This window comes from Ceratosolen solmsi, unplaced genomic scaffold, assembly GCF_000503995.2.
Source record: "Ceratosolen solmsi marchali unplaced genomic scaffold, CerSol_1.0 scaffold47, whole genome shotgun sequence".
Lineage (NCBI taxonomy): Eukaryota > Metazoa > Arthropoda > Insecta > Hymenoptera > Agaonidae > Ceratosolen > Ceratosolen solmsi.
In genome coordinates, this window is record NW_011948419.1 from 5,936,139 (window position 1) to 5,959,567 (window position 23,429).

At 32.5% G+C, this 23,429-nt stretch overlaps 1 protein-coding gene across 2 annotated transcripts; it reads right to left on the reverse strand.

Moving 5' to 3' along the window:
* Positions 1-2,174: 2,174 nt before the first annotated feature.
* Positions 2,175-22,934, reverse strand: LOC105360617 (pancreatic triacylglycerol lipase). 2 transcript variants are annotated; one of them, XM_011497565.1, is made up of 8 exons: positions 22,640-22,934; positions 16,468-16,491; positions 15,086-15,357; positions 14,329-14,599; positions 7,079-7,318; positions 6,330-6,563; positions 4,848-5,175; positions 2,175-3,211 (listed from the first exon to the last, which is right to left on the reverse strand). In XM_011497565.1, exons 1-8 carry the CDS (start codon positions 22,833-22,835, stop codon positions 3,106-3,108), a joined length of 1,671 nt encoding a protein of 556 aa, XP_011495867.1. In that variant the 5' UTR covers positions 22,836-22,934; the 3' UTR covers positions 2,175-3,105. The 2 variants fall into 2 exon arrangements, with proteins under 2 accessions (XP_011495867.1, XP_011495868.1); XM_011497566.1 differs by lacking the exon at positions 16,468-16,491.
* Between the last annotated feature and the right edge of the window lie 495 nt (positions 22,935-23,429).

Genomic DNA, 23,429 nt, shown 5'->3' on the forward strand with positions numbered 1-23,429 from the left:
TTTATTAAAAGATCGTTTTAATAATATTATTGTTTTGGAAAAACAATCGTGTACGTTATATACATAAAATTAAAATTGTGTAATATAAGATCATTATCATTAGTCATAATTAATAGGATAAAATTTTATCATTCATTAATTTGCTTAATTAAATTGCTATTTAAATTTATATTTTATTGTATTTATAATTATATATATAATTTAAGATAAATACATTGAATAATTTTTAGTTATAATTCAAATTCCAACTAGTTCAAGAAATATAATCGTTAATTTGTAAAATTATCAGTTAATTAGAATTTCATTTCTTTACAGAAATTCTACACTCTATTGACATTTATAAAATCTAATAAGATAGCACAACATACAATTTTATTAAGTTAAATAAATGAATAAGGTATAAATGATTAGAAAATATTTGTAATGTTGATAATTATTATTTATTGGATTTTTTATATAAATTATGTAAACAAATAAATTACATGTACAGATAAATTAAATTATTAGTAATATCTGTTAATATGTTGACAGTACAAATTGTATATTATCATATTGTTGTTATTATAGTTGTTATTTTTATCGTTGTTGTTCGATGAGTTTATATATCGTAGTTTCTGCATACACAAGTATCAAATTATCTGAAATACTTGACGATTTATTGTTTCCTATCATTATACATTAATATTAAGTTTTGTTGATAAGTATTTAATTTTGTTTAAAAAAAGAACTTATTTAGTAAATAAATTTTTCTTAACACATTTACTTAATAGAAACATCCTATCTATATAAATATTACACATATAGGAAGAATTGCAATGCGGACAGTGAGAATCAAGATTGTCGATACAATTCCTAGCAAAATTTTGACACATTTGTATGAAAATAAATCAAGCATTTGATTATTATGATTTAATTAATTTTATGAAGTTTTTCTTATCCTAGTTTTGATGAAAGTATAATAAATATTTTTAATTATTTTCAAAAAGAAAAAGGCTAATATTACATTGAAATTTTATTGTATAAGTCTATAATATTTTAGAAATATTCCCTATATTTATGGTTAATTTTTTTTTCTTCTTTTTTTTTATAATTATGTTTATAAACACTATTAGCTAGGCCTGGGCTTACTGATGTTAATGCAATTAAACGTCTGAACGTAAAATGTAGTATGTGTGTAGTAATCAATCGAGTATAAAATAAAAATTTGAAATATAAAATTGGAATATAGTATCATTGATGTCAAAAAGAAAAAAGAATGAAAAAAATTACACACATGTACGAATGATTTTGCTGAAGGATGCAGCGGGATGAAAATTTTTTTTCAAACATCATTAATGTTTGCATTAAGCAGCGTAAGTCAGCTTAATTCACTTATTTCCACATTAGTTGATATATTTCTCATTCGAATGGCTTGTACTCGACATTATAGATGCTTTTGTAAGCTCTTTAAAAATAATTCCCATGTAAATGTAATCGTAAACGTATGTCCTGCGTAGAGTTAACGAATAATCAAGAGTAGCGGCCATTCGTTGCTTCTCTATAAATCATAAATTATAAATCGCGACACAACAATCAATCACCCAATTCATTCGTCTAATGTTAATTAATTTAAGAACTACATTTATCCCACGTCAGCCGTTTCCAATGGCAATTACCGTCTCGACACCCAACTTAGAACGTTAACTAACCATGATTGCTTACCGCATAAAAATAATGAAGAAAAAAATTGGCGACAACAGTGGATGCGATGCATTACAGCAAGTAAATAATTCTTTGGAAGACTCGCGAGCGCCTCTTGATTATCGGTGTGTTAGCCGCGCGGGTTTGTATCGTAAAGTGCACGTCGGCAATGGCGATGATTTTTTGCTGAGCGCGGGCATGAAAGTAAGTAAGTGGCCAGGTGAAAGGGGAAGAGGAACCGCGCGAACCGCGGGGACGTGTCACAGTGAAAGGACACGCCAACTCTTTATATGTGCCAGCACGTGCTCGCGCACTTTTCCAAACATAACACGCCTCTTTCCGCCTTATTAATAGTGGCAGCTTGAACGTGGCGATGAGCACGCCGGTCTTAAAGTTACAAAGTCCATCGCCTGGGCTTTCGATGGCTTAATCTTGACCTAAGAATCTTGTAGATTCGTCAAATGCTTTTATCAGGTCTCGGTGTTACTCTTAGTCGCTACGTGCGCAATATACTCACCTAAAGTGCAAACAAGCGTTATCGACCGTAGCTCTTAGTTACCTTGTAATTTATACTTTTTAAGAAAACGAGAATGGGCGTGGACAAATATACGACACTCCGAGAGTTCTTTACTACGACGTTTACGATGTGCGTAAGGCCATACGTTGTCATACATTGTTTATTGATTAAAGTGAAGAAAGTGAGTGCAAGCGTGAATCCCATAACATGCTAATGACCATTTAATTTCTCTTTAACGTCGCGATATAAAGAGGAGCGTAAGCATTATAATTATGATGTATGATCGATATGGGCTGCTTCGATTTTTAGTGACGTTTCATTTTACACAATACTATAAAACTACTTGACGTGGGTTGGCGTTTACTTTTCTTAGGATTTACGCCTCGTTACCGGTTACGAAATAGAAAGCAGATTCACAGTAATACTATCCATTTCGGTCGCTACGGGTGAAAGTTACATGATCTATACCTTAATAATAAATATTTCTACCATAAAAATTCTATACTTTGGTTAATATTGCAGTGTAGCGTAAGGCAGACTTTTAAACGTTAAGGTTCTCCCAGTCGGCGAATTCCCCGATTTTCCCGCTTACCTCGCGATTCAATATTTCTCAGAGATTCGCTCATCTATCGTGCCTCGGAGCACCGATTGCGAAATCCTTGTCGATCACTATAGAGCTCGTCTATAATTAAGCGTAGTATGCTAAGGGCTGACACGGCATTATTTTAACTTATATCTCGGCGCTCCGTTCCAAGGTCGTCGAGACATCGAGTGCAAATAAATTGTGTGCCGAAGCCGCCGGCGGAAGCTCCCCCGCGGTCTTTTCTTTTTCCTGGTCGAATTGTCGCACGGCGATCCAGCGATTATCCTCTTCAGTGATGTCACTCTTCTCCCCTCGCTCGATAAGCTCACGTCGCAACGAAATTCAGCTCGCTATACTGGCAGTTCTCCTCTTTCAGCATCTGTGGCTCATTCGCCACCAGTGTCTTTGTGTTCGCCGGGCAGACGGTGATCCTGAAATGCAGCCGAACGGAGCCTGAGTTCGTTTGTCGTATGTTTAGTGCTCATTAACGAGGCCTCTTTCTTCGGTATTTTTACTTTTCATTATTTTTCATTAAAGTTACCGAACACCGACATCATGCTTAATATAATAGTGTAAGATAGCGCGTGCTCGAGAGCTTTCAGCAGATTGGTAAACAAAGCACGTAAGCCACTGCGTACGGTTAAAAACGGTATAAAAATGCATGGAGGGATATCAAACCCGAAAATCTCGCGCAGGACTATACAACCCAAGGCTTGAGTCCAAAGCTTCAACATGTTTATTCATTTTTCACTTAATATATTTCTTTTAATGAAGCATCTGTTGTAAGTGGTGGCACAACAAATGACACAGTTCTTTACAAACACATAAGCACACTTATCATTTACAAATTCTTATCATAATTTTATGATAGATATTTACATATTTTAGCAATATAACGATCGTTGAATATAAATGAATCGTTGAATACAAAATATTGAATATGACCTCGTGATGGTTCCTGTGCGTCGAAAAACGTAAGATAAAAATCGCGATCAAGTCATCTTACAACGTAATCGAAACTAATAAATTGATGCTAATAATTCGATTTATCGATAATACCTTTGATGACTACAATTTGAGATTATGGCTTAACGAAAGAAAGTGACTTCGTACGTGAGATAGTCCGAACAAAAATATTCAATGTAGCCTATAATATTCAATGCGTTGCGCAATTATCTTATTTACTATTGTTTAAGCTAACGTAGCATATCCACATTTTGATAGAAAGTAAGAAATTGCGAGGTTCGGCCATTCAAAAACTACGTATTTAGATGACAATGAATTAAGCCTTGTCTCAAATAAACTTATTAGATTCATAAAATAATAAATTCCTAAGGTAATTAAAATCTATTAAAATTTTATTAAAACTGTATAAAAGTATTGAAATTCTTGTGAGTTTAAATCAATCTATTCTAATCCGTTATTTAGAAATTTTAGAAATTTGGACAGCCTTGTGCAAAGATACTATCGAGCTACTATCGTCTCATAATAATGTTCTACTTAGAAAAGTAATACGTCATTTTGACAATGAATATTCAAAATCTCATAAAAAAGCTACTTCTAATATTTTTATTTTTTAAAAGCTCAATGTGCAATTATGCAAATAAATTATAAACGGGTAATGAATTTTATAAAAAATACTTTGTATTCTTTCACTTACTTCTGCACTATGAATACATTGGTCAGCCGCATTACAAACAAATTTTATAAATAAAATTTATAAGATTTTGCATATTCATAATACGTCGATTGCACGCGTAATCTAATGTAATCGAGACTATAGTTTTGAAATTGCTCAAAATCCTAATGGCTTCCCGTAATGATTGCACGAAGAGTATTATAATCAACAAACTGCAATAAAATAAAAGCTCTCGCGTACTTTTACCAATAATCATAGCGTATCATCGCGCTAGATTTTACGAGCAAAACACGCCATCGTGTTGTATACTGAATCCGATCATTAATCATCGCTAAATTATAGAATAAAAAAAAAAGCCTCCATTTCGTGCATCGAGTAATTCATTTCAAATTAAGACGAATATTTATCAAACGATCACCAATGCTCACTCGTTATGGAACTCGAGGCTCTTGATTGTGAGCGAGTCGATGTAAGCCTTCGGCTTATGGAGCAGCCTCCACGTGAGCGGGTTGAACATGGAAGTTTGATAATCCCAGGTGATCTCGACGGCCTCAACTTTGCCGACTACGTCGCCGGGTATAACGACGGTATGCTTGGTTCCGGGCTCGTAGTACTTCGAATGCTCGCTGAGTGACATCCGCTCGGTTGTTTTACCATTGGGCCCAATCACACGTATTACGAACATCCCGACCTCGCCACCGTAGCTCAGACTCTCGTTCGTCTTCGAGATGATAATCGTCACGCGATAATGAGCCTCTGCCCAAACACACCAGAACAAACAATGAGTATATACGTCCACGGAAGAAGCATTAAATCATTTTGATAAAGTCATGAGTTCAGGGTTCATGGAGAACATCTAGCGCACTTTGATACAACGGAAACCGCTTATACGTATGTGATTGCGTAAAGCGTGCAATAAGGAATTTTTAAGCGTAGCTATTGGAGTGTATTGAGCATTGGTACGGGGATGGAAAGGAAGTGCATGAAGTATCAAGAGAAAAGCTCAAGAATTGATAAAAACGTGAGATGAAACGAGGGAATGTGCTTTTTTCCAAAAAATTTTCCTAACCACTATTTATATATAATTTCATTGAGAATGTTATTAATGAGACTATTATTAAATTAATAGCCTTTCACTAATAAAAGAATACGATTCTTAGATAGGTCGTATAAGATACAAGAATTCAATACAATTATTAACCATAAATTACAGAATCGTGATGTCCATACTCAAATGCTTTACGTTAATATTTATTATTAAAAATAACTATTATTCCAGCTACAAGTGATTAATTCATTGCTAATGGTAATGCATTAAGTAATTTATGATAGTTTAAAAATAGTCGTTAAATGAAAATTTTAAAATAGCATCTACCCTTATACATTCGACAATTACATAAATTTAACGTACTAACAAAAGACTAACTTGAAAATTAACCCAACGTACTTTTTGTAATGTTATAATTTGGAAAGTAACGAGCGCTAAGTGAAATAATATCCAATAAATTTTGCAACATTCGCGCTTAATATGAAATGATATTAATAATTATTGCGATCGATAATTTAACGATCTAAGAAAGCCATTGAGACAAGAAAATAATCATAAATTTATTAATGTCGTTTTATCGCGCTTTAATTCGTTACGAAAAATAACGAACTAATCATTTTCACCGATTAAATAATCTTCTCTTTGAAATAATTGTCGATTTGACATATAGCATATAACAATTAAGCCTCTAATAAACTCGATGCTTAATCATTAGTTTCAAAACGTTTTTATGCGATTGCCGTACGAATTCGCACGTTACCGAACGCTTCAACTGAAAACACAAAAAACCTGCTACAATACATGAAGAAACGATGGATCGGAGAATAATTATGAAGTATGACAGTTTATAAAATGGACTCACTGCAGAATGACTTTTCCCTTCCAGTCATCAGATACGTTGAAGCGTGATAATTTCCTGGCTGGGCATTGAATCCAAATCTGGGACAATGTTGCTCGACGCAATCGAAGCAGCTACCGTTTTGAAATTTCTCCCACGAGGTGCACGGCACCGACAGGAACGGACACGCCGTGTTTATACTTTCTATGAAGTATTCATAACTTCTTATGTGATTACATCCAAGAAATCGTTTTATTCCTAGAAGGTATTATTTCGTTACTACGGATCCATCGATCCACTCCACCTCCGCGGACAATAGTGTCAATCTCAACATAATTATGTTAATTATAATAGAGAAGCTTTTCTTTCCCATACAGATGTTTTAATACAGACATTTTCACTGTATGTAAATGTCACACTATTGTTGTATCTATGTAACGACACTATTGTTAAATTAAAAAGTACGTAATAAGCTGAAAAAGCTTTACAAAACCGAGGTAGTTCATACGGTTAATATATATATATATATATATATATATATATATATAACATAAATAATTGTTTTCTCTCCTATTAAACAAATAATATCGCATACATCGTATGCGATTAATATAATATTTATATGCAATGTAGTATTTAGCGCTATACCCAACAAACGCTAATGATTATCAACCGCCAATATCTCACCAATCACCTACCAAACTAAAGACTACATTAAACTCATATAATCTTCAAAATATTTTCAGAAAATTCGTTTCGCTTAAATATCTTGCCTCGAAATAAACTGCCCTTCTCCAGCGTTATAGAATTGAAGACACCTTCGTTGCATCCCGGCTGATTTCTTCCGCCGTTGGGGTAGAAATCTATATGAGCCACGGGTTGACTAATCCCGAGTCCGCCACTGATGAATGGACTGCAGTCGGTGTGTATGGCAGTGACAAAGTCCGCATCCGTGGGATCCAAGCGCACCATCGGGGAGGTGTTGCTAAAATGTGGTTCGGCTGGATCGAGACCTGCGATTGACAGTCGTTTGCTCAATTTTTGGTAGCTAGATATTGCATATTTGGGAAAACGTCTCTTTGCGTTGTCTCACCATCGATTGACTATACGGCAAATGAAGGTGTAACGACTTTAAATTAACATTTTAATATAATAACCATACTAATCGATTCGTCTATCGATATGAAAAAAAAACCATCGAATTACATACAATTGCAACGTTGCAGATCTTCGTTAAGTAAGAAGAGTAGCAAACAGTTGGGATAATATAATATGGAATGCGTGTTATTTGAATTTTTAAATTCAATCTTATGTAATTTGCAAAAATATCTCTTAATTGTAAGTAAATACAATTCACTTTCATCTGAGTTATTGTCATGCATTTATAATGAATATTATAAGATTTAATAATTTCATTATTTAATCTTTTATTTAATCTTTTAAAAAAATATATCATATAAAAAGTGCGATAGTTTAGTAATATTAAAAACAAAAACAAAAACAATAGTAACAATTATACGAATATTTCGTTATAAATACTTGTCATCTTTTAATGAAGACCATATTCTATACAAATTTACTAACATGTTTAATTAGTATAAAATACTAACCACTATTCTTGACTGGTTGTAAACAAAATAAACAATAATCATCAAATTTCAGCCAATTTATTTTGTTACACTTTCGATAAATGAAAGATGCTCGACTGATTCCAAATGTAAATACTTGCAACTCCTACCTAAAAATCTATGCTATTTGTCCGAAAAATGTTCTGAATGATTGTAAAAGTTTTATTAGTAAATTTTACGGACAATAAATTTCAATTTATTTTATAGCAATAATTAGCCCAATAAAAACTTACATCGCGTATTAGCATTTTATAAGTATAATAAAAATAGATTTGTCTTACATACTGTCTAATTTATATAAAGTATATACAATTTTTCCAATTCATACATAATTCACTCATGAAATTCTTCGCGTAAATGTATATTAAAAAAGAGAAAAAATTTAATTAATAAGTGTTTACTGTAAATCACTGTTTATATAATATAAAATAAAATGAACATTTTGCAGTTGGTGTAAATAACTAAAAAAAAAAATCATTAAATATTATATTTTTATATTTAAAAAAATTTCAACATATGATCGGAGATTTCGGTCAGTAATATCACCTACAAATAAATATTTCTTAATGGTAAATATAAAGTTTATGATTTTTAATTTTCCTTAAAAGTCTTATTTGAAACTGAAAGCTATAAATTTATATTAAAATTTTTTTTAATTGCAATGGCAGTTTACGTAATGATTAAATAAGATCTAAAAAAAAAAAAAAGAAAGTGGCATTTAAACCAATAAAAAATCATCATTCACTACTACATTTTTTTTTATTCTTTATAATTTTAAATTACAAATTCAACAAATTTAATTTTATCGAACAACATATAAATAATTGTCCCAAGCATTAGACACTCTTTTGTTTAAAATACTTTCAAAAATAATATCGGTAATACCTATAGTATTTATTGTTAATTAAAATAATGCGTTCGAGAAATTATAAAGCATTGCTTACTTATACTATCAGCTTGGTTATTATTAGATTGTACAAAACCATCAACGACTTGGGGTCTTAAAATAATTACGTAATTTATAATAATTTGAGACTTACTATAATTGATTATATTAATTTACTAAAATGAAATACCTATTTTTCAAATATTTGCGAGATTTAAAAATCATAAAATTTATCACTCGGAATAATAAGTCGTTTTATATAATGATTAATCTCATTGGCGTATGTTAAAAAAATATAATAATGTTTTATCTTCACGCACAGCTAATAAATTTATTGATTATTTAATTGTAGAAATAGATTTGTTTCATTTAATTCTTTATATCTATTATTCCTAAAATTTATGAAAAAATAGGAAGAATGAGATTGAAATGTAATGGGAATGTGCCCACGTATGTTAAAGTTTTCGCACCTCCTTATTATTCAAACATCAAAAAATTTTAATTTAAATATGGTAATTCGTTTATTATGTAACATGAAAATACTGACAAACTACAAAATATCTTGTACGATATAATAAAATTAAGGGTCGATGCAGTTTTATGTTTCAATTATTCGATAATAAGGAGATTTTCTACACCCAACGTTACATGAAATTATAATGATTTCAAAGTATTACGATTATAAATATAATAAGAAATTATTTATCCTTATTAATACAGATACTTGTCTAATTTCATATTTAATACATTTAATGCATTATAATATAGTAAATTAAGAATTGGGGAATAATAGGTGGTCTACTAATATAAATTACCAGGTCGACAGGTATATTGTAAAGATAAGCTATTATTACAAAAGCAAACCTTAAAATTATATAAATCGTATTAACGATGATCTAAATAATCTAATAATTATTTAATAAGCGTTATGTATCAAACTACATTTAAAGAAAAACCATAAAGTACTAGACATTTTAAAAACCTAATATATAAAAGTAATACATAAAATGTATTTGCCTCGACAATGTAATGAGAACAATAGAATTTGTCAAATCAATGAAAGTTCTAAATTTCAAGAGCATGATATTTCATAAATAATTAACCCATTAAAAGATATATGAATTTGCATTTTATTTTGAGAAACGCGAAAGAAAGAAAAGAAAAGGAAGTGTCTAGTCGTCGTGTCCCGTTCGCTCTCAGTCCCACGACACTACACACGCATCAAGAATCTCTACGTCATTCGCAAATATTACGTCCCATTTACCCGATATTCTCTCATCCATACAATAAAATCACTTAACAAACGTCGGCAATTTCTCACTCCCAACGACAATCCTACGACTCTCGACTTTCAAGCTACGCCCGCCGCGCCACTTCAGGTCGTCCATTCGTTGGTAGGCCATCCTACGTAACGACAACAGGACACGGGAACGTGTAATGTCCCACGCGCCAAAACCCTGGAGCAATCGATAGCGCCGCCACATCCCTCGGAATTTTGAGCCTCCCGAGAGGTTTGGTCCTGCCACTTCTTCTCTCCTTGTGCTCTCTTACTACCGCTGTTTACTTCGCTTCTGTCTTCGGGTTTGTCTAAAAGGCCGGCCGGACTTGGGCTCTGCTGCCGCGTAGGGGCTCGGCTCAAGCCTCGTCAAGGGGCACCGAGCGCCGCATATCCGAGCGCCGCCGCTACACCCTCGTTTCCTCTGCTGCCCTGGTAGTTCCCGATGAGATCGATAGCTTACGTAACGACTCGCGCGCTCCGCCGCTCTCCTACGCCAATCGAACCCATTGATTAGCCACCGATCACCATCGCCGCCGTCACCGCCGCCACCACCTCCCTGCCCCGTTCCCTAACCGCCATACCAATTCTCAACCACCACCGCCCCCACCCCAACCCCCCATTGGCCCTCGTCGGCCAACAACTAGAGTCCACCCATCGTAACACACGGGTGGGAGCTTCGGGGAATATAGATGGGAACGAGTTTCCGGAAGGCCAGCCCGTTTGCATCGTCGTTTACCTCCTCTCTCCCGTCTCACGAACCCAATGATACGTGGCCTCGTGGCTCTCTCTCTCGCTCTTCGGCCTTGCAAAGTCCGGCCGCTCACCTCTCGCCGCGATTTCGATGTGCTTCTCCAGCCTAATTGACGAAGAAGGGAAGAGGAAGGAGGTAGGTGGGCGAGGGGAAAGAGAAGTGAAGATCAGGTGGGTAATGGTCGGGCTCGGAGGCTAAATCGAAGCGGGGGATGCACGATGGCAACGACAACGACAACGACGACGACGACGACGACGACGACGACGACGACGACGACGACGACGACGACGACGACGACGACGACGACGACGACGACGACGACGACGACGACGACGACGACGACGACGACGACGACGACGACGACGACGACGACGACGACGACGACGACGACGACGACGACGACGACGACGACGACGACGACGACGACGACGACGACGACGACGACGACGACGACGACGACGACGACGACGACGACGACGACGACGACGACGACGACGACGACGACGACGACGACGACGACGACGACGACGACGACGACGACGACGACGACGACGACGACGACGACGACGACGACGACGACGACGACGACGACGACGACGACGACGACGACGACGACGACGACGACGACGACGACGACGACGACGACGACGACGACGACGACGACGACGACGACGACGACGACGACGACGACGACGACGACGACGACGACGACGACGACGACGACGACGACGACGACGACGACGACGACGACGACGACGACGACGACGACGACGATCATGACTCGGACGCTAAGAATTCAAAGTATCCTTCGAACGATTGTCCACATTTTTACTCCGTCGTTTCCTGGCTTTCGGTTACTTATTTTCCTAATCGTGACGATTCGCGCTGCCAACTCCTCGCGAGCGTAATACCTTGATCGATCGCCTCCCGCTCGTCCGTCTACGCGCATATTCGTGCGTTTCCGGTGTCTCGCGAAAATGGACAACTGAATCACGGCGCGGCCGAGCTACAATCGAGCCTCGCGAATTCGATCGAACGTTGTCGCCGCCAGAATTGAGTAACGTCATTTGCCGCGGTGCCTCGATTTGTTAACTTTTTTTACCGCATCGAATAGACGGGCCGTTAGACATCTAGCATGCGATGATAATTTTGCAAGCGCGGAGTATGAAATTGGAATGTCGATGGTTGGTTGTAAAGTGCAGATTATTATAGCACTACCGATCTAAAGAGAAGCTGGATTTTGCGTTGGAATTTTCTTAATTCACCGCGTCCACTTCGACCGAAGCGTTGAGTATTACGGCTTCGATGAGATGGCCGTACTAGGCGATTAATTGGATTCTTGATTGTGTTTACTCGTGCGCATATTACAGCGACACACGAGGATTTATCGACTCGCAGACTCTGGATTTATTTTGCCGAGCCTTGTGAAATCCAAATCATAAATATTTTCCCATTTTCTTAGATGTAAAAATCACTCGTTCGTAAAATAATAAACTCGTCGATAATTGTGATACATGTTTTCTAAAGTATTTTATCGTTATAATATTTGTTTATCGATAACATCAATTGTCGATTACGTCAATCGTTTGAGTTCGCTGGCGAGGATAATTTTCAAATTTATGTCAAAAGATCTTGAATTAATGGTGGAAGTAACACAAATTTCTGCTCATATTAGCAAGGAGCGTACAGAGGCTAAATACCAAAGGTTATATTTGCAATCTGATCAAAATAGCCGCAAAAGAAGATTAATTTATCGTTACGTTTATTTAATAATCGATAAGAATTAAGAAAGTATTTGAGGCCACAATCTGAGCCTCGTAGCCACGCACACGGATCATACGTATTAACATTCACTTATTATAATATTACGTAATTATATTTTGATTATCAATTATATATACATATATATATATATATATATACAATGTGTTTGTAACAATTTACAGATAAAGGAAAGACTTTATCGGCGATTATAAACTAATACTCTACGCAAAAACTTCAATCGTTTGATTTTTCTTTTAATAAAAGATAAGTGAATATTAAAATAAATTTTTAATTGCTCTTTAAACGCTATATTTTCAACATTCGGTTGACTCGCGACGTTATTTAGGAAACTGAATGTCTTTATTTATTATCACTCATGCTATAATAATAGCTTTTTGCGGTTAATGAATTTAGACCAATTAGGCAAATATTAAAATCTAATATATCTATCATTTTATTTATACCGAACGCTAAATTAAGCGACACATTGGAAATTGCCATTGCAACTGCGAATTATTATAAAAGAATAATTTAGATAAAATTTTTATAGAAAATTTATTAAATATCAGATGCAAAATCATAGATTCAAATAAATGAAAGAAAATATAAAATTAACGTGTGTCTTTATTCGCTTTCAGATTCGAAAATAATTAAAGATTTGAATGGAGAAACGAGTTGATAACAAGTGATATTTCCTTAGATTCACGATTAAGATATAAATTAAACTTGCAGATTTAAAGTTTTCAACACTTGACGCGTTCCAAACCAATAGCCAAATAAATAATAGAGAGGAGACGAAATAATTCGATTTAACTTGAGAATATAGCAATTTACTAATTATATTTTTTTAATATTTTGTACTTTTAAATTTAATGCGGAAAATCGCGTTTAGGATATGGGCATCGTAAGTTGTATGTAACGCTAATAAAATCTGTCTGAAATTTTATCTTTAGATTAATATTCGGAAAAAAAAGATACTCCACACAAAGAAAATCTTAAAGCCATTAAATTGTTGATGCTAAAGGCATTATTATCTTATTTCCATTCCCTATTATTCGAATATCTTATTTATCTCCTGTTATACAAACAATCATCCCGGAACATATAAATATTATAGATTTAAAAATCGCATGAACAATTAAATGAAAAAATAATAAATCATATTGTTCTATCGCAAATATATTGAGATGATGTGTATAAAAGTAATAATTTTTCTTAAATCATATTCTAAAACAGCTGAAATGCCTATAAAATTTAATTATAATCAATACTCTAACTTTAATATATTCCAATAAATAATTATTGTTTTCCATTAAATAAAGACAGCGAATTAATAGATAAATGCAATAACTACAGTAGAAGAATGCACCGAAGATGATACAGGAGTAGGAGCTGCCATAGCGGCAAATAACCAAGAAGAAAAATGAATTGAAGTCCTTTTAGTAAATGATAAAATTATTACTAATAAATTAAAAATTAATCATCCAATATGATTATAATTTATAAAATTCCATCTACCTCAAGTAAATATCAACCCAATCAATAGAAATATATCCCGTACTCGATTTATCAAAACAGTCGATTTACCCGAATTATAATTTGATTGATCGTTATAAAAAATTACTAACAAATATGAATATAATACATAATTCGCGCGAATCGATCAGCTTCTTCTACATCTCAAAATTTCATATATTAATATAAATAAAGGATACCCGATATCCTGCTGAGCTTGTAGCCATACTGCACACGCAGATTATATCCGATGTAGCCACAGGTGTGTGCGCCTAAACTATGCCCGATGCAGTGTAATCGGGTTGGCAGTATATTTCCTCTCTGGATTAATTGAGAGGCCAATCTGCCCGTCATTGCCCCGACGAGCCTCGTATTCGCCACCGCCTGGGTATAAGGAGGTCCAGCCCCGCCGATCCAATTCACCACAATGACGTTGGCGTCCTCGTGCTGTAGCAACTCCCGCATCATTCTCTGGAAAGTTGTGCGTGGGCCTTTTTATTAGTTTGTTATAGAAATTTGCTATTCGTAAAAATGAAATCGAACGTTAAAACGACCCTCGTACCAAAGTCGCCGCTTACTGCGAAATAATGGCAATAGTTAACGGTACTGACCATCATAAATCTCAAGGAATTATTAGCTCGCAAAATTCAAATCAAGCTTAAGCTACACGTTGCAGTTGTTTCGGCTAAGTATTAGCAAAAAAATATTCATTTTTAACTGGAAAATCTGACCTTAATCACTGGACGTTATATAAAGTATTGATAAATTCAATGCTTATTTTCTAAACTGTCGATGCCACTGACATTATCGACTGATTCAAGTGCAAGTGCTCGGACAGAGTGACAATTTTTTCTGATATTTTTGATTTCTCGTTATAATCCCGCAATCCATTGCTAAATTATCACTATGCGATATTATAAATATAAGCAGGCTCGGTAAGGAAATGTTGTAACTCACCAGAACCCAAGTCTTATTTCCGTTATCCAAGTAGCCATGGATGATAAAGTATAAATTCTCGCGTTTCCTGAGAGGTGAATTTCTTATGGTACTGAGATCATCGATGATCAGTTGATGTGGATCGTCGATACGCTGACGAGTGTAGAGCATAAAATGTGGATTAATACTGTCGGGTCGAACGGGAAACGTCGATACGGGTCGACTACCACCGGACCATGGAGATCCTATGTAAAAACAGCCAAAGGGTTGGTAACACCTCCACATGTACCACTCTGAAAAGGAGCGATTTTGGATTAATGTCGCAACTACTCAACTTTAAGAGTCCATTGTACAATAACGAATTGTGATTTTGAAGAAAGAAAACGCAACCAAGTATAGTATTACCATAAACTCCAAACGTTTTGATACAAAAAAGAATCAACATATCAGATCGCAGATCTGATTTTAAGATACAAAGCGTTTTTCTTTTGGTTTAAAAAAATCTGCATAAAGTAAAGCTTATTTTGACATTAAATATTAGTAAATACGAAAAAAATTGAAAGGTAAAAAGTAATTAAAGATATGACGAAAAAAATTAAACAGATAAATCAATTTACAGAGTAAAAATTCATAATAAATGAGTTACAAGCTCGCATTAAATTATAAGAAAAATTGATTACTCGTTTATTAATTTGTTGTCATAATGCTTTACGAAAGAATTTTAAGCTGAAATATGAAATACTAATTACAGTAAAACTTATATCAATTAATGGGACTTGATATTTTTAATGATATGTTAAAAAAAAAATAAAAAGCATGTATATCAATATGAATATAAATATTCGTTTGTTTTTGCTGAAATCACAGAAATTACTAAATTTAGTCTTTTAGATAGTTGCATTAAATAAATATAAATTAAAATATGCCGAAATAATCACAGTTTAATAGCAAATGGTATAATCTAATATTAAAGTACGAGTAAAGCAAACAATTAATAATTAATTTATGGCAAAAGAATTTATTAAATATGTTATTAAAAAACTTATCATTGAAGGTGTTTATTATCGGCCAACAATACTCTTTATTCGGCTGAAAGAAAACCAAAATAATCATTGTTTCGTTGGAAGTTGCTTTTAAAATAGTTTGATTGATTATATTCTACTAAATGAATTCATTAACTGCCATTAATTATAAAAATTACTTAATCAAATTACCAATTTGTCAAAAATTATTATTAAACCCAAACCAATAATAAATATGTAAGAAATATCAAACCACAATTTTATCAATTTTAATAACAATAACATTAAAAATAGAACAAATGATAAACAGTAAGCGTGTTGCAAAAAGCTTGTAAAGAAAGTGAAATTAGAAATCAACTTATCATAGAACATGTTTGTTACCAGTAAGGAATATTTCGTATTCATCTGAAAAAAATAAAAATAAATCTCATTAAATGTCAAAGACTATGTTATCTGCTTAATAATATAAGATATAATATAATTATAATCATAATAATTAATTTATTATTGAATGGCATTTATAATTTTATTGTCCGTTTCGATTAGATACGTTCAAAATATATTAATTAAATATTTTGTTGTCACATTATTCTTCTAACATTTATACTAACTTTTATGTTTAAATACCGTATAAAAACTAATAAAATAATTTATAATTGTAATGTATTAAACAATTATAATAATTTCTCTATCGTTTTCAACGAAAAGTTAAAAAGCCTATTAAATGATTTACCTTTCGATTCATGTGAATATCCGGTTGCTTGACACAGGCGCTCATATTTTCCATGAGCAGATAGTTCAAATACATCTTTAAAACATTTTATTATAACGATTTTTTACGGATACCTTTAATTAGTGAAACATAAAATGTAGAAAGAATTATGCTTATGAAATAATAATTCATACAAAAAAGATAACTGAAATAATATAAAAATTCAAATTTATAAGAATAATACCTAGACAACATGCAATTAGGGAGATAATTTTATAGTGTAAAAATCAAATTGATGTTCGTATTTTGGAAAACTCTCATTAAAATGATACATAAAAATTAAACTATCATAATAATTATCATTCAATTCAGCGTTTCTTTCAAGTATTTATATAAATATAATATGAAATAAAATGTTTTTCTTTAATCTATTAGTCTACTAGAAACTCTTTTTTGTAGAACTATGTACAACGGAATTGAATTTTAAGCAACTCATAGTAATCGGTCGGTAAAACATTGTAATAGTGTAGTTAACATCTGCAAATTATATTTAAACTAATACTATTCATTAATCTCGCTCTCTCTCTCTCTCTCTCTCTCTCTCTCTCTCTCTCTCTCTTTTCTCCCTCTTATGTATGTAGAAACGTTGCTACAAATTTGAAGTAATTATGTCAATCAATTTATTATTTAACAGGGACATCAGAAATAATAAATGGATTTTGATAATTGCTCACGCACATAAACTTTTAATAAATTAACGTTTGACGTAGTGTCTGGGAAAGTTCAAGCAACATCGTTGTGCATCTTGACCTGCAGAGATAATCGACCCGAAATAGCAATAATACTTGGTGCGTCATTGCATTTTATTGCTCGATTTTCTTTGAAATTTGAAGAAAATATTTATAGTAAAGTATCATCCATTACGTGATAAACATGGCGCATATAGCCGCACTTTATTCCCTGGCGTCAGACATACATGAATAACTTAGAATCAGCATGGGATATCCGAAAAAATCCTTACAAACACTTGAAATATTATTATAAACATTTTGCACATTAAAATGACCTAAATTTTGACCTACATTGATAAATGCATAATATTAAATAACGCTTAAATCGTCTTTAACTCTATTGATTATGAATATAACCATCATTATTGGTAAAATGTAAAAATAAATAATTTATTAATGAATAAAATTTAACAATAATTTGAACTCATACAAACTCATATATACATAATTTATGCATGAATAATTTCTTATTCATTTTCGAATTTATATATTTTCGAATTGATTTAATGATTTATTTATCGAAAAGTATGTATATGTGCAGAATTTAAATGAATATTACAATTTACAAACTTAAATTCTAAATATTATAAAAAATTAAAATATAGAAAGTCAATTAATTTTTGTAGTTTGTCGAGCATTTCCATTTCAAAATTAGCCTTAAATGATCTTCTAAAATCAAAATTGTAAAAGCAAATCATCTTTGAAAAAATGCAAGCAAAAAAGTTTATTATCTTTGTTTTTAATAAAAATTCTAATCGTCGCTTGAAATAGAATTTATAATTCAATTTACGTTACAAGTTTTGAAAATTAAAAATTTCAAGGAATTTATAAACTACTTTATACCAAATTCTATACGACTACAATCGCTATGCTTATTTTCTGAATATAAAATAATATAAATTATATACGATAAAGTAGTATATTTTTCTCGAACACTTCTATTAATAATTTTTCTAACTCGAATATAAATGAAAATTTCAAAATAAATAGAAGCTCATTTTTAAGTTATCAATTGTAAGAAACAAATCATTTAACCCATGTTATTTAAGATTTGCACATTTTTTTAAATTAATAAGTTTTTAATTCTATTTAATACCCTTACAATATAGTATAATTTTTTAAATAAATAAATCTTGAAAAATTGTGTATAAAATAAAGATCTATTTGACTGTCATCCATTGAGTATGTGCATGATTAAAATCATTCATTTGTATAAATGAATCAATAGTTTTTAAAAACTTATAAATATTCCTTAAAAGCAGTGAGTATTCAAAATTTGTCGAATATATTATTTTATTCTTCTATTATTTATCTGTAATGACGGACGTATTAATAAATTTATTACAAATTGAATTTTTAATCAAATATTAATAACGAATCAAATAAATTCAAAATAATTTCTATAGTATAGAACATATTCTAAAGTAGAAAAAATTTACCTTCGCATAAATGAATTGACGTCACAAAAGAATTTTTTTGCTCTTGTAAAGTGTACACGTAAAGTAAAAGAAAAGGAAAACTGCTAAATCAACCGGATTTTATGTTTTCTTAATTTTTTTCATCTAATATTATTTTTAATAAATAGTAATGTCATATTAGTATGAGGCGATGCTATTTTTAAACAAAAAGAAAATGATATGGCATTTATCTATTTTATTTCGATATATTTCCATCCATTGATAAACACAATTAAATTAAAGTACAAGAAATAGAGTAGACAAAAGACTAAAAGTAATATTCACACGAAGATACGCGCATGTTATGCAATTATTTGTAATAAATTTAGTGCGACATCTTAGAAAACTAGTGCAACGTCCGCTTATCATCTAAATTACATGAATATGTCAAATAGTCTTAACATCTGAAATCGTAAATGTTGCATGTGTATTTTATAGTTCAAGCCATTAGCTTTTTTTTTCAAGTAATATCTTGCTGTAAATATAAGAATGTAAGTCTAATTTCATAAAAATTAATTTTTTTTAATAATTATTATTTAATAATAAAACTTAACAATTTAATAATTATTGTTAAATAATTCATATTAATTATACAGTAAAAATTAAATAATTAAATGTATTTTAATAAGTTTTCGTCATTTTATTGATTATTATATTAAGAAATTAGCATTTTTTTCGAAAACAAAACGTGATAAATGCAATTATATGAAAAAGTTATATAATTAGAATATAATAATATATGCACGAAAAAGTTATAGCTTTCAGAAATTTTTTGATTTTCAATTTTGAAATTTTATTCCACTATTAAGTTATTGATAAGAAGCATCAGGTCCATAAATCAAGAAAATACATAAAATGTTAAATAGATTTGAAATAAATAAAATTCGAAACATCTTGGATAATGTGAGTGCGCGCGCGCGCGTGTGTGTATATTCATATATATGTATATATATATATATATATACATAAACTATATACCTAAAAAGTGTTGAACAAAGTTTCATAAATTTTCTTTTTTACCTTTTTTGATATACTCAAAAACTTTTGAAAATGATATGCAGTTTTTAAATTTATTAATGACAAAATATATCAACTATTTAACCATATTAAGTCATAATGTAAGTATATATAAAAAAATTTAATTACAGCAATTACCAATCTAAATTTCATCCTCTTAAAATTAATAAAATTAATATTATTTTATTAACTAAAATTAGAAAATAAGTCACCGAATCGATTGAATATTCCGGTAAAAAGTTTATAAAGTTCGGGTTTTAGGAGAAGGATATACGTCGCTCAATTTTTTACCTAAAAATGCTAGTTTAAAGGTACAGATATTCAATTGATAACTTGACAAACTTATACGCTCGCATCATTGACCGTCATTCGTGCATGTTTCGACTTTTTTTTCTCGGCACTTTTTCTCTTTGGCTCGGGGTTATCGAAGCACTAGTAGATAATATAGACTCTTCTTTTTATGGTTTTATCGTCTATACTATCAGTTCCTTGAAAATACAGACGTGTTGTGTCTTCAAGTCAACTGGCAGATTAATGATGGTATTGACCAGCAGCCGCACGTGATGTATTAGCTACTATGTATGACAACGTTTTCGCGCGCTTTTTCACCAATACTCTGCCAATTTATGTTTTCTATGTATAGGCTCCCTTATTCGATACTGATTTCATCAGCATAAAAATTCTAAATATTGTTGCATTTTCAATCCATTTTTTTATGCCCGAATCTACAAGGACATAATTTAAGCCTTAACGTAACGTATATTAATAACTATTCATACCGATCATTAACACTATCAATAAATACAAATTTACCAATTCTGATTGAGTATTACAATTTATAGAAACACCTTGATATGTATTAAAATCTTCATTCAAAACAATATTTTTTCACCTGGTCTGTATTATACCGATTTCTCCGGCAATACCACGACTTATCCACAGTGTTTTATCATCTACAATCTAAATAAAGTATTAAAATTTTTATAATGAATGGAATGAATATTGCACAACAATGACATATTGTTTTATTTCTGAATTCAATTTATTACTAGTATATTACTAGTAAGTTAGTCTATCTCTTACTACAGTAAGTACATCAAATACATTTTAAAATTTATGACTACTTTTATTGTATTTCTTTAAAAAATGTATACATTAGATAACATTAAAAAAATAATAAAGAAAAATATAACATTAAATATAACACTCACATTTGGATTCCATATTAATTATATATTGCAACTTGCAGAAAATGATTAATTTTATTGTATTGAAACTATACAGTTTATATATATAATATAATATAACCGAATTCAAAGTGACAATAAATTAAGTTAGTTAATTTATTAGATCAAACGAACTCAATAGTGTATTAAATAAAAGAATAATGTCCAAAATCAATATTAATATTAATATTAACAATGAAATTAATGTTTATGATTAATTATAGAATAATTATAGCATAATTAAAGAATGACGATTTAATAAAATGTTGTAATTGTATAAAAATAGCATTTTTTCTATTTTATAATCTACAAATATTAGTTTTAAAGCATATAATAATATTGAGTATCTAATAATAATGAAGCACCATGAAAAATTATAGATGAACAATAAAATATTTGTCATTTTACCTAATGATATTTTATACGTTGAATAGGTGTATTAAAATTCAAATACCACGTCTACTTTATAACTTTTCTTTTGTTAGTACATAATATTCTTAGTAAGTATTAAGAAAGATAATACAAAACTGGAAGAAACATACAGATTATTTTAATCGCTCCTGCATAATATAATTTTTAGACGATAGGTGAATACATATATTATAGTATATGATTAAAAATTGATATGTAAAACCGTTAACGAATATGGTTACACGTGTTTTTATTACATTAAACATTAATGTTGAGTTAATAGTAAGTAATACCCATTGTATAATATTAATAATTTCGTATCGATTATATTTATTTTAATTATATTCTCCCCCCCCCCCTCTCTCCATCTCTCTCTCTCCCGCTCTCCCCTCTCTCTCTCTCTCTCTGTCCCTCTCTCTCTCTCTCTCTCTATCTATCTATCTATCTATCTTTCTATCTGTATACCACTCTAATCTTCTGTTGTAACTTTATATTTTACTATAAAGACTAAGTAAAAGTCCAGACTAAGTAAAATATTCGACTTACGTGTAAAATGATACTCTTCAGTCGATATAAAACAAATCAGAAAAGAGATAAAGTTCTGAATATCAATATCAATTTATAAAGTATACGAAAGCCGTTTGTTCAGTTAATTTAAAAGTGTCGTAAAAAAGCAAAGTTAGGTAAAATTACGGCAGATAGGGATCAGACAGTCATATTCTATTTAACAAAAGTACTACCAATAGTTCCTATCTGCTTGAAGCCTCAAATCAAAATCTCTATTCAATTTTCGTTAATCATTCGTGTGTAAAGTAGTAACGAATCAACTTTCGAAGTGCTAAGTATAATATCATTACGGCAGCGAATGCCCATTAGTACAGTACCAAGCGAGATTGGAATGATCCTCAAGCACACCAAACCACCTCCTCAAAATCCTACCTTCGTCGTATTCGAACTTGTTCTCATCCAAAGACTGTATTATCGTTGTCGTCGGCAGGGTCGTGGTACCAGTCGCAGTCATAGAAGCGCCAAACGCGGAATGCCGGTGCGGACGTCGCGAGTTTCTCGCAGCTTGAGTACTGCTTAGGAGATTCACCGAGTAGATGAGCGCGAGGAGCGTTTCGTTAAGCCACATGCTGCCGCGGTCGTGTCACGCTGACTTCACCGGGGAGCGCGCGCTCGGAGCTTTCGAACCTCGGTACTGCGATGGGCGCCTCATCCGCGCGCGTCAGCTGTTCGCGGGGAAGAGCCGCCGAACACGTCACCGACGTAAAAAGTCTCGGGGCGCGCGTCCGATAAGCCGCGATAATGTCGGCACGGAAAACAGCCGTCGGATGGGGAGCCTAGAAAACGCGTGGACGCACGTCACCGGGGATGATAAGGAGCCGTGCGGTCGGTTGGAAGTCCGGGATAGATGGAACAAGAGGGCTAGGAGGGAGCGGTTACCCTCGAAGCCGCGGACAGCGTCATCGCGGGTGGGCCAAGGGTAAAAGAAGTTGCGGAAGCTTAACGAAAACGCCCGCCACTTCAAGGTCAAGAGCAACGAGGCTGTCTTTAATACGCTTCGCTGAAGTTTCGGGAGCGATGATCCAGAGGAGAAAGATGTCTGGAGGATTGAACGAATTTGGGAGGAAATAGAGGACCGTTACGCATTTCCAGTTGGGATCCCAGAGACGACGTCGAGATTAGCGCTTTTCTAAGCCTATCATGCATCAGAGCCTAATTCGGT

Bases quoted from the DNA above. Each gene is read 5' to 3' on its own strand.
- LOC105360617 (XM_011497565.1), bottom strand. From the start codon at position 22,835: ATGTGGCTTAACGAAACGCTCCTCGCGCTCATCTACTCGGTGAATCTC. The intron at 6,564-7,078 runs GCAAGATATTTA...AATACCTTCTAG, and splicing joins GAAGGGCAGTTTATTTCGAG to GAATAAAACGATTTCTTGGA. The intron at 5,176-6,329 runs GTGAGTCCATTT...GTGTTTGGGCAG, and splicing joins AAGGGAAAAGTCATTCTGCA to AGGCTCATTATCGCGTGACG.